General features: G+C 44.9%; 1 protein-coding gene across 2 annotated transcripts in view; it reads right to left on the bottom strand.

Moving 5' to 3' along the window:
- The window catches only part of LOC149354876 (uncharacterized), a 246,907-nt gene that overhangs the window by 71,975 nt on the left and 161,905 nt on the right, over positions 1–13,027 (bottom strand). The window contains exons 1-3 of one of the 2 annotated variants that reach the window (XM_089583535.1): positions 8,175–8,534; positions 6,477–6,597; positions 3,877–3,953 (exon numbers count right to left, since the gene is read on the bottom strand). The exons of the other annotated variant lie outside the window; for it this stretch is intronic. Coding sequence (XP_089439661.1) covers positions 3,877–3,953; positions 6,477–6,596 — 197 coding nt within the window. The 5' untranslated portion in view covers position 6,597; positions 8,175–8,534. Of the gene's footprint in view, positions 1–3,876; positions 3,954–6,476; positions 6,598–8,174; positions 8,535–13,027 lie in introns of those variants that run through there. 2 annotated transcript variants of the gene reach the window in all.

Here is a 13,027-nt window from a genome sequence, read left to right as displayed (position 1 = left end):
AAACACGAGGAAGAAATACACCCACCTAATTCCATTACAATATCTCTAACAATAAAAATTATCGTTTAAGACCAACATCTCCCCTTAAACCTTAGGATACCACACCTTCGTATGCAATTACTTTCATGTATTGATTTAGACTCGCCTACTTAATAACGAACCTGACTGTCAGGCAGACTGAGTTCAATGTATCCAAAGTTCATTGTATTGTGAGTGAACTTCCCGTATTGCAGCCAAAAATACTAACCCAACAAATAAGGCATCTACGTCGCACAAAAGTGTGTTATGTGTGTCTACTTCCTCAATGCAGACACTATTGTGGTGCTTTCCTAACTCCCCAGCACAGTCATGCTCTCACCGAGAGCCTTGGTGCCAACAATACGGTTTAGAGACATGATATAACTACCAATCGCAGTTGAAACGTTCACGACACCTTGTCGCAAGTCAGCCTCTTTAATCATTCCTAACAGTCGGGGAGCGCTCATACTTCACATAGAATGGCTTCTTTTAAGCACGGTCCTGCGATGTTGGTATCTAAAACAACGCAGTCATTCCAGGCAACATCTGACCAGCTGTGCATTAACAATGTATTGCCACAAATTGCGTCAGGTCGCATGTGTTTTCCCCAGTGTCACATCTGTTGTTTCGGGGTCCATGCAGCAACAAAGGTAGCACAGTGCACAGAGTATCAGCTGCAATGCTTGCCATCTACACTCTTCCTGTGTGTGTTAGCAGCACCAAAGCTGGAGAGCCGACTCAGCAGGTAGTGCATACCACGTGACACGTAGGGCCAGCAAGCCATTCAAACCTCAAATTGCCACCACTGTTCAATTCCAGACTGTGTGCAGTACCTTCACTTTCCACGCTATCCCTGTCTCATACCCTCAGCATAAAATCCTTCTACTTTGGAGGCTTTGACCAGCCAGCACACTCACATGCAATAATCGACCTTATACGCCCTCTGTGCGCACTTGGTCGACAGTTATCGGCAGTTTCAAAATGCCTTTTTTCATTAACTTTTTTGGGTAGCACGTTCATTCCGGGGTGGCGTCATGGGGGCTGAGAGACACTCTTCAGTCTCTGCACTAGCTGGAAGCGGGCGTTTTTCGAATGCGGGGCCGAGTTTGCGGCTTTTCCTCATTCACTATAACCAAGTGATGCGGCCAGAGTTGCAGCCATTGCCCTAATACATACTTTGATGATTGCACTGCCCTCATTTGTAATAGGTCAGTGTTCATTACATCTGTGACCATTATATGAGGGCTCAACTTAACACCCTTTGTTAAAAGCATGCATGGCACTTTGCAACTAAATTCCATGCTCTGCTGTCAGGCTCCAGTGAGGATGATATCCCTCCATGGCCGTAGAAAGTGAAATTCACTTTAATGCAAGGGTACGGGTTAGCTGGTGAACCAAGACTACAGTACTACAGCAGTTGCTTGTGTGTCTTGTCTTTGTATCGTCTTTTTCAGTGTTGAGCTGTAGTACTAACATTGTAGCAAGTGAGAATACCAATAGTCTTTCTTGACTATCTGCGCCCTCAGAGAGCCAACAGCAAGAAACAAGCCTGAAAGCATGGCCTTGCAAACTGCTCTGGTCAATTTCTGAGTGGCCTGGTATTTGTGACAAAGACTTTACCCCAACATATATTCATAAAATTTATACCAGAAAAAAATGTGGCACTGCTTCAACAGGGACCTAAAGCAACAGTCGCTGAAAGAATATATACTATACCAAACCTGGCAACAAATAAATAAATGCTACAGGCTTTTTTGGTAGAAGTAGCCTAACAGCGCAACTAAGAATGAGCTGCCATATTATAACAGGAATTCAGCACATTCCCTCATATTTTTATACACGTCACAGATCACAGAACTTCTAGATGGATGCTTACAAATGAAAGGTTGAACATTCATAGACAATACCCCTAGCTGCCGGTGCTTGAACATGGGCGTAGCACTATTTCCAGCAACAGTGTGGTTCTGTTTCAAGACAGCAGTCAGTACACAGAATGGCCATATTTACACAAATATAATGCGACCATGAATACAACATGAAAGGGGAGCTTGAGCACTCACAAAAACTAAAAAATAATGCGAGATGCAGTGACAGCTAAGAAGTTATCTATATTTTACGTTGTTTATTATGATTTAACGTCCCAAAGCGACTCAGGCTATGAGAGATGCTGCAGTGAAGGGCTCCGGAAATTTTGACCACCTGAAGTTCTTTAACATGCACTGACATCGCACAGTACACGGGCCTCTAGAATTTCACCTCCATCGAAATTCGATCGCAGCAGCCGGGACCAAACCCATGTCTTTCGGGTTGGCAGCCGAGCGCCGTAACCACTGGGCCATATATTTTACGATATGTAGAGGTAGAGAATATGGAAGTGACTTCATATCTTTATGGTTATATAGCACTCTTCTTAGTTTTCAACATATACTCGTTTTTCAACTAGCTCTCGTTCCATTATATCCATACCTTGGTTTTGAATATAATGCGGGATGCATTTTTAAACAGATGATAAGAAGAAAAAAAAAATCTTGCCGTCGAGAGTAAATATAAGCATGAAATGCACTGCAGGAAAGGCGTACCATATTCTAGGACAGCTCACAGATACTGATAGCCGCACACAAGTCTTGGGGAGCGCCCCTCATCAACCACTTTTCTCTCCTTTAGCTTTCCTTCAAGAGCAACAGTGCACCCAGCTTTCTTTGCTACTTTTATTCTTATACATGGTGACCCGCACGACCAGCACTTGGCACGTACTGAAGTGGGGATGGTGCTGACACATGGTAAACAGAATGCTGGGACACTGCTGCAGCCACCGCCTCCACTGACCACCACATTAGAGACCAAACATTAGAACTAGTTACAGGCCTTGCTGACAGATGGTGCCACGAGACCTGTGCTCTAGGGTTCACAGAAAGAACTGAACTGTGGAGCTATGCTATTTTTGTTTGGCTGAGTCAGACATTTCAAATTTTGTGAACTATAGTGGTCCCAATCAGGAGGAGGAGGGGGGGGGAGGAGAGATCACAGCTCCGAGAGCATGGCTTAGATAGCGAGCGGCGGGCAGCATTGTGCACATGAAAGAATTGACAGCTAGCCCATTAGCTTCAGATTCAGGATACTGAAGGCTATGTAAGCCCTCCTTTTTCCCAGACAGTTTTATTATGAACAAAGGTCCCATATAGTACCTGACACGTTATTTTTGTTTGTTTTTGACTTGGCCAGTGGCACAACCTTCGCCTTGTTATAACTAGTATCTAATCAGCACCAATGACATATAGCACTAAAAATCAAAAATCCACAGTTACTGTTAACATTAAAATATTCCCTCCGAAACAATTGAGCTGTTGCGTAAGTTTGTGCCATTAACACTGCTAGCGCCACCCAAAAGGGATGCCAAGGACAACTCCATCCAATTTTTGTTCGTTGTAAAAATTACTGTTTGGCTCTTTTGCAGCTCTGCTGACACAGCAGCAGTGCCCTCCATCTGCAGTGTCAACACAGGTTTAGAGGTACAATGTCTACAAGCACAGGAACAGGTTTAGGTACAATGCTCGCACGCAGGTGCAAGACTAGCTGTGGCATGCAGAGCTAGAAACCGGGGCTTCACAACACCGAAAAACCAAAGAACAATCAAAGAGAGAAGTAGCATGTAATGTTGCCCAGGAATATCCATAAAATGTAAGGGGCCAAACAAGGAACAAAAACAACACATGAAAAGGAAATTTTCCCATCTCATTGCTAGTGTGATACATACTAATTACTCTTGACAAAATGCCTCAACAGCCTTCCTAGTAAAATAATACACACTTCAGCAAACCCACTACAGCCTAATAGATACATGCAATAGATAACACTTGCCTCAAAAAAAGCTCTTTCCATAGAGAGAACATGGCTTCTGTGTTGGCTTCCAAACAGTGAGACGAAAGCAATACACCCTGTAAGAAAAATATGCATTATTACTACAATGCAAAGCCCTACATAAGACAAGCAATCAATCAGTAGCAGAAAACCAAATCAGAAACAAAGATAACAGCAACATTTGGTTTATTTATATCACACAGTCACTACCTACAGTCGAACCTTGCTATAGCGAACAGGTAAAAAAATCATAAAATAGCCAAGATGCGTCAAAAACACATGCAAAAGCACTGCAATTCATTCTGTGAAGAGACAGCAATACAGCCGCTACTTACTAGAGAAAAAGGGATATCTTATTCGAAATTTTGGTGCAGTTTCGAAGGCACTCAGGGCGATTTCGAAAGCTGCAAAAAAACAAGCGCCACTTAAGGTGGCTTCCCCGCACAGCACCGCCAGCATGCAACAGCGGTAGACCATGTGCCAGTTAGAGCAGCTTCCCCACATTACAGCTGTGTCACTTGGAAAACTGCGTGTGAGAGTGAAAGCTATCATCGTTTACACCACCTCCGTAACAGCCGAAATGTGCGCACAATGGCTGCTGAAAGGCTACAACCGTCAAAGCCATCGCTTCCGGGGTGCGGTCGACGGGTGGAAGAGGCATAAACAAGTGGCCAGGCCTGGCTACCAACCCTCCACACCACTGTATCTTCCATGCTGCTGTTGGCGAGTGCAAGATAAAAGAGCAAACACCCGTCACAGCACCACCAGTCACTTGTAAAGTGCAGCGAAGTCTGCCGCCTGCCATCCAAGCGGGCACCGCTTGGATGGCAGGTCAGTTCGATACGTCTGTTTTGTGCCTAACCACATTCAATTACGCCTTCCACCACACCTTCGTATGCGGGGCCGGTAAGTGTTTGGCGCTCGTTCACGGCTACATTCAGGATGGCTGGCATTGCTTAGCCGAAGAAACGAACAACTGCATGCCGAGCCACAAGTTTGATGTTCAAGAACGGGTGACGCAGGTGTGGCAGCTGCAGCGAGGCAAAATTTCAAGCTGTTCCACGCAGTGTCATGGTGCGGTTGTTTCTGAAGTGCAGGATTTCACGGCACGCCGACAGACCATGGTTATTTGTGTAATGGGGGATTTCGCTGTACGACAACGTTAGAACGACGCGCTGTGGGACCACAGCAGCGATAACAACGGCAGCACTGCACTCCGTTTCATTCATCATGTGCAACGCTGTCAAAGCTAGCACTCTTGTTTGCAGTGCCTACATCCACAATCAAAAAGTACTGCGTTTCTTTTGCTGCACGAAAAATAGTGAATGCTCTGCTTGCGGGCTTATTGCATGATAGGCTTGTCATAAGTTTGGTTGCACGAGTTGTTATTGCTGACGACAAGCTGTCGCTTTCCCTTTCTTTACACCACTCGGCCACAAAACAAGTGTGGAGTAACAAGTCTCCCTGTATTTTTTCATGCAGACTACTTCTGTACCTTTCACAACACTGCACTTGATGTATGAAACGCAATATACTGAGGAAGATGGCGCTAGTGTGGACGAGTAGTCGAGTGACCAATACATTTTCATTTTGAAGTGTGCCCACGGGCACAGGTTATCTTTTTTTTTTTCATGACATGCGATATGGGGGGGTCGACTAACATTCGAGTCGACTTACATTCATGTAATTACGGTATCTTCACATGTCGCACGCAGTGCTGCACCAATTAAGCTACAGTGGCACAGTCTCCCCTCTACTATCAAATATATCTGTTTTGCATATAGCCTAAACTCAAAAGTATCCATTCAAAAAGCAATGAAAACACGGAGCTCTGCTTATGCAGCGGACAAAACCTCCTCACCAGTCTGTACCTGTTTAAAGGGGTTCAACATATGAAAGAAGCAAACAGTCATTGAAACAAAGGGAAGGAAATGTTACTTTCACTGCGGTACAGTACTCTTTCCACAAAAATCTGTGATGCATGTGTGTGTGAAGCCTCCACCCCCTGTGCACCCACTGGTAAAAATGCATCTCCCACCTATGAGCATCCGCCTACCCCACACCCACCCACCTCCACCCTCCAGAAAGCCTCCACCCACCTGCATGTAGCACCGTAACGAAAAAGCAGCGCTGAAATCAAGCCTCAAGCTTTCACCCACCACCCACACACTCATTTCCACACTCTGCCCATTTTCACCCTCCAGAAGCCCACACTGCAACAGAACGAAAGCAACAACGAAAGCATATTTAAAGACACAGTAGGAGGTGATCATGTAAAAGCAAAAATGTAAAAGCGGAATGTAAAATCAATACTGGTAACACAAATTTGCTGCACCACATCGTATGATCGTGTGTCACTTTTTTTTTTTATGCAACATTTTTTATGCCACATTGACCTTCAAGTCAATAATGATTTTTATGTCATTAGTACTTGCAAAAAAAAATTTAATTTTCAATGCTGACCACGTGCAGGATTACCAAATCAGTGAACTGTGATTTAGGTTGGAGGATCCCACATGGCCTTTAAGGCATTGCTGCTCACAACCTCCATACTGCTTGCTTTGGCATATGAGACCCCGTACATTTTTGCACTACAGTACCTGCTCGAAACGGCCAAGCTCTGTAGGATGGGGTGAGATGTGGACTGAAGTATAGAGACCCCCCGTCTTCAGTTCAGCCGCCTGGGAGAATTGACGGTAGTCCCTGTCCTGAGTGCCCATCCTAAGAAGGGACACAAAGCAGACATGAGGAAAGAAGGGCACACTGGACACAGTGAGCACGCCACACACCACAAAATGAGCCCACCTACACAACCTCCAAGGAAAGGTGGTGAGACACCTGCTCCAATAAAATCTGTCGGCACCTTTCCTGTTTACCTTCACTCATTTCCTCCTTTTCCTTCTTAACCACTTTTTATATTTAAAAAAAAAAAGTTAAGAATGCCAGCACAACTTGGTTTTGTACAGGTGATACTTCAAGGATGGCAGAGAGTAATGTGCTAACAAGACGAATACAAAATACGTTCACAGTGAAGAAAGAGAATGTATGCCATTCAATGTCAATTATTTTTTTATGGCTTCAGTGCCTAAAATGGTAAATTTACCTGTACACTGATAAACATCAATTGAGCTTGTTACTGCTGTCCTTAGAATAGCGGGCCATTCAAGGTAGTCTTCAATCGTAACAGTCTGTACTGCCTTGCAAACTTTAAGGACCCATCAAGCCACCATGCTTGCTGGAGCTTTGTTGCTACTCCAGCAGTGTCATGTCACTCTGATGTAGACTACCTGCACCAAGTGCCTGTCAACTCATCGCCAAGAAATGACCCCGACAATTACGTCTTCTTAAGCCCTACCAGCACCAATGCAGGAGCAACACAAGAACTCCCCCAGGTTAACTCAAAGGAAAGCACACTTCACCACGACCAGCTTTGAAATGCGGGTTTTCATTATGTCTGCATTAATGGCGTCATCATGAAAAAGAACTAGGGGTGTGCGAATATTTGAAATTCCAAATATGAATCGAATATGTTCGCTGGTATTTCACATTCAATTTAAGAAATTTATATTGCTGCGGATCTTTGTAGTGTCTGTTCATTCTTCAAAGCTGCCGGCACGCCGCTTCATCACTTTGAATGTGATGCAAGACGCGACCAGATTTATCTCAACTGATCGTATCCAGGTGGAGCTGATTCTACCGTGTCCCAGAATGTTGTAGTAACTTTGCACGCTTTATCTCGAAAGTTCGCTATCAGCTTTAAACTGAGCACGGCCGAGAGCGGCGGGCATTCTGTTCGACGACCACCAAGTATGCTTGTTGCTACACCCCCGCCGAGTGATTCAGTCCATTGCGGGCGCAAGTCAGCCCAAATAATGAGTTTTGTTTAGAAGCCATTATAGGTGTCTTCCCACTCTCTGGAATACAGTCACCACTACGTGACAAGTATTCAAATATTAGAAAATTCCTGAATAATAAAAAATTTCCGAATATTTGCCAGCAAAAAATACCACGCCAACTTTCACAAACTCAACTGTGGCAAAACAATAATATCTAGGCAAATTATAAAAATATTGAATTTAAAGTACCAGAAAACACAAAGGTATCCTCTTCACTTTCTACTACAGGCAAAATGCGTGGTACGGTGATAGAAGCACTGAAAAATTGCACCAAACGCTCCTTGCTTTCAAAGTAGCTTCCAAAATATTCAAAGTATTTTGGTCTCGACTTCAAGCAGCGAGGTCGGCGCCGGCCACCGCAACATTGCACAACGGAATGTTAAAGAAGAAACGGAAACTTACCCGTCGCGTCACTTCTTTTTTTTTGCCTCGCCTTCTCCTTTTCAAGCTTTCGTTTCAAACTCCAACTTCTTCAGCTCTCCGACTTCTCGTGGGCGAACGTTGAGCTGCGCGCCGCCGCCGGAGCAGATCGCGGCGGCCACGGTTGAGCATACTGTTGTTGTCCGAGCGTAAGCGCTCCCGCGCTCTTTATTTCGCGTTGAGCGAGACGGCATCAGTCTTCTTGCATTCCACTGCACTTCTATATTTGCTTACAAGCTCGATAGAGGTCTTTCTCGTCTTCGGTGAAGTACGCTCGGCCGAGCACGGCACGACAGCCTGCGACCGCACTCAGCGCACACAGCTGGATGGATGGATGATAATGGCTTTACCCTTTGTACCGGGCGGTAGCTTTCGCCACCTAGCCTATACTTCCGGATGGATGGATGATAATGGCTTTACCCTTTGTACCGGGCGGTAGCTTTCGCCACCTAGCCTATACTTCCCCCATTGTTAATTTAATTTTCTTTTCCCTTTCGCTCTTACAATATCTAATCTGTCTATCCTATTACCCTCGAAATTCACGCCTCCCTTGATTTCCGCCACCAATCCTCCAACCTCCCCTTCGTCAATGTCACGCTTTTCCCATCCACTCGCCCGTCCTCCCCAGTAAATCCCAGCGCTATCTCTATGGTCGTTGCTGTCCCCTCTGGGAGGGCTGGGCGGAGTTCTGCGCACCTCAGAACCAAGTGTTCTATGGTCTCCGTTTCCGTTTTACATGCAGAGCACAAAATATCCACTTCTTCAAATTTGGACCTATACGTTTTTGTTCTCAGAGTCCCTGTCCTAGCCTCAAAAAGCAGTGAACTGCCCCGCGAATTATCGAATAATCGCTCTTTTTCGATGTCCTGTTTTCGTGTCCTATATATGCCTAGCGCCGATTTTTCCTGCATTCTTTCTTTCCACATCTTTCTTTCCGACTCCTTTACCTCCACTTTCACGTTAGTCTTTTGTTGCGTCCCATCCCTCACCCGTAAATACTTCGTTCTTAGCTTTCGGGTTCTATTAGTCCATTTTGTGTTAATACTTTTCATGTACAGATACTTGTACACCTTTTTTGCCCACCTTGTTTCCTCCATTTGAGTTAGTCTCTGATCATATTTCAGTTTGCTGATGGCCTCCCGAACCTCGAACGACGCCCAACCCATATCTCCCTGGACTCCCTCATTCGGAGTGTTCCCATGGGCTCCCAAGGCTAGCCTTCCTACACTTCTTTGTCTGACCTCTAGCCCTGACTGTACTTCTGATTTCATGCAAAGGACTGCATTTCCAAATGTGAGGCCCGGTACCATGATTCCCTTCCATACCCCTCTAACCACCTCATACCTATTATAGTTCCATAGTGCTCTATGCTTCATAATGTCTGAATTCCTTTTTCCTTTGTCCTTCAGAATCCTCTCATGCTCTTCCAGATATTTTTTTCCTTCACTTAGCCATACCCCTAGATACTTATACGTACTCACATGGTCTATCATAGTGTCTTGTATTTCTAGTGGGTCCCCCTTCTCATCATTATAGACCATTATCCCTGACTTCTCTCTAATGAACTGGAGTCCTAGCTTGTTGCCCTCCTCACCACAGATTTTAACCAGTTCCTGTAGCTTATCTCGCTTGTCTGCTAGTAGAACAATGTCATCCGCATACATTAGTCCAGCCAACACTTGGTTTACCCTCTGACCATCCTGCATATAACTCACGTCAACTCCTACCCTACACTCTTCCAACCTCTTTTCCATTTGGCTCACATATACCATGAAAAGCAGAGGTGACAGTGGGCAGCCCTGCCTTAACCCTCTCTTAATTTTAGCTGGTTTTGTAGTTTCTCCCTCCCAGGTTACCACGACCTCATTGTCTGAATATATACGTTGGAGATATTCAACCAGATTTCTATCAGCGCCATATCCCTTCAATTGGTCCCAAAGTTTTTCCTGATTCACATTGTCATATGCCCCCTTAATGTCTAAAAATGCCATCCATAGAGGCCTCCGACTTGCCTCAGCTATCTCTATACACTGCGTTATGACAAATAGGGTGCGTTCCAATTCTCTAGACGTCCGACAAGACGTCTAGTGTGACGTCTAGGAAGCCGTCTACTTGTCTACATATTGGAACGTGTCTACTTCACGCACCACCTTGCGGCATATAAACTGAACTAACATTTGGGAATAGTTGCACTCCTATGTTCTTAAAAATTCTTAATAAAACAAGTTAAAAACGCGCTGGTAGTAGTTTGCTAGTAGTTATTTTATTTTATTTTTTCTGCAATAATGGTGCGTTCATCGCTACCGCTTCAGCAGACGATCTCACCTGCATAGCAGACGATCTCACCCGCACGATTTCCTCTCGCTCGATTCACAAATATAATCGTAGGTCCACAAAGACGGCTTTATTTGCCACCAGTTCCTATAAAAATCAACTTAACGGAATGACTGACACTTGAAAGATGGTGCGTCTCCGGGCTCCAGTGCCCGCCAAGAGCACGGCTCACTCAGCTCTGACTGCACCAACTGCTCCGCCATCTTTAGACAGGAAGTTAGCCTGCATCGATGTGGACTTCGGCGAAGCAGTCTTCTTGGACGGCTTCGTGAAAATTGGAACGAGTCTCAAAATGGCCGCTGTCCGGCAAGACGTCTAAGTAGACGTCTACTTGGGAGTATTGGAACGCACCCATAGATTGTCCTCCAACCGTCTGTCCCTTCGGAAACCGTTCTGCAACTCTCCCAAGTACGTGTTGCCCTTGTTGCCAGAGGAGCCTGTTTCTCCGCCGCGTGCAACATTTTTCAAAATTTTCAGCGAGAACGTGAGCAATAGGTGGTGTCCAACTGACGGCGGACATTGCGTCACGGCGCAGCTTTGTCACGTGAATTTGAACTACCGGGTCTTTTCTGTCGTTTGGTTAGCCCTGGACTGAGGGCCCACCCTTGCTCGAAGACTCAAGTCGCCAGCGCCCAAGCAGGACGACCAAGAAGTCTTCATCTCCGCGAATCTCTTGAAAGAGCAATAAAAGTTTTCTCTCTCTCTCTCTCTCTCTCCGTAGGCATTGCTTGCAGACGTGCGGTTTCGGTCTTTCTTTTCTTGATACTGGCGCTCACATTGCTGGAAAAAGGATGTTGTGCGCTGCCGCAACCTGCAGAAACTTCATTGCAACGGAATGCAACATGTTCCGAGTGCCATCAAGTACAGGGAACGGCAAGAACAGTGCGCCGTTGCGATCCGCTGGCAGACTGCCTGCGACGGTCAACCCTATGCTGTGCTTCGAGCATTTTGTTTGCGGCAGAGTTTTGAGAGCGTTGTGGAAGTTGAAGAATTCGGTAAAGTAGGTTGTTTATCTCCTTGAGGAGCACCAATTTCTCGCTCGGAAGACTTCGGCTATGTGCCACAACCGTTCTCACATGACGGCGGCAGCACCGCGCGGGCTATGTTTGCAAATATATGCTGTTCGGCCTCCGTCAGTACAGCGTGACAACTTAAGATGTTAAAGGACAGGACGATTATTCCTAGACATTTGCGCTGAATGCGAGTAGCTCGAATTCATAGCTAATACTTAAGGCGTGTGTTACTGCCGTCAGCTGTCGAAACGGCGACACCGCGGCCACGCACGGCGGCATCTCGTTCGCTGCCACTGCTCTGGTCGCAGTGTTAAGGCATGTTTACGAGCACTTGTAAGAGTTATAAATTGTTCTATGAGGCCATTTTCGCTAATTTCATGCTCAAACTGAAACACGTTTTCACCAGAACACTAGTCGACATGAGCACGCAGCAAGTGTCGAAAATTATAATTAAGCAACCTGTTACACATAAGTTCCCTGTTTGTGTGGACCCGCGTGTTGCAGTAATGTTTCTTCGTTTCCTGTGTGCGGAGAAGGAGGCTGACAGATGAGGTGATCGCATTAGAAAGTGATAAGAATTATTAACCGCCTTTCTTTTCATACTCTGAGTCAGTAAGTTGGGAAAAGCTTCACTTCAGGATAACACAATTAAAAATAAATGGCAGCCAACATAGCCTAGCTGTTTTTCACCTTTCATTGCACAGAACTTAGTAGAATTGACATCTGAGACAAATGCTATAATACTGAACTCTCACTGTGCAGCAAAGTGTCATTCGCACACTGTTTATGTGCTGAACATGCATATGAAGTAAATAAATGTCTATGTCTATAGCTTGCATATGTGATGCATTGTATGTTTGCATGTAGTAATATTGCACTTAATGATTGACTAATTGAGAGGTACATTGGTGATTTCAAGAAGTGCAAGATGCTACAAGGAAGGCAGAGGCTGGTCTAGTGGTCGTTGGGTTCATAACGATCAAGAGTAATAATCATGCTATAAAATTACGTTTTTTTATTAAAAAGCCAAGGAACGCATTGTGTTCAGTCATTCCAGACTTTTTGGTATCACTAGTGTCTTAGGGATGGTTTATCAGTGTGCAAGCTGTGCCGCATTGTTAACGCCAAAGCTAAATCTGGATGCAAATGCCTTTTGTTCAACATTGCACAAGACTTTGTAACAGGGACTTGTAGAAGATTCTGAAAACAACTTGTATCAATCTTCTGTGTGCTGTAAAAGCTGAAGCATGATATTTTTTTTACGCTTGACCATACTATTTATTATAATTTACTATTTGTCACAAAGATCTCCTGCATTAAACTCATTTATTACATGCTGTAGAAAATGCGCTGCGAAAGGTTTTGCAAGACAAAGATATGATGTTATAACTACAGGACAAGAAGAGTTTCTCGTTAATAGCTGAGAAACTTGCTCCTCTTGCAGTTCAACTGTTAAGCTGCCCACGTCAAGAGCTTGTTCTGCTTTTG

Source organism: Amblyomma mixtum, chromosome 3, assembly GCF_055824585.1.
Source record: "Amblyomma mixtum isolate Tamu chromosome 3, ASM5582458v1, whole genome shotgun sequence".
NCBI classification, from domain to species: Eukaryota; Metazoa; Arthropoda; class Arachnida; order Ixodida; family Ixodidae; genus Amblyomma; species Amblyomma mixtum.
Note: the sequence above shows the minus strand (reverse complement) of the source record. Positions and strands in the feature narration are given on the sequence as shown.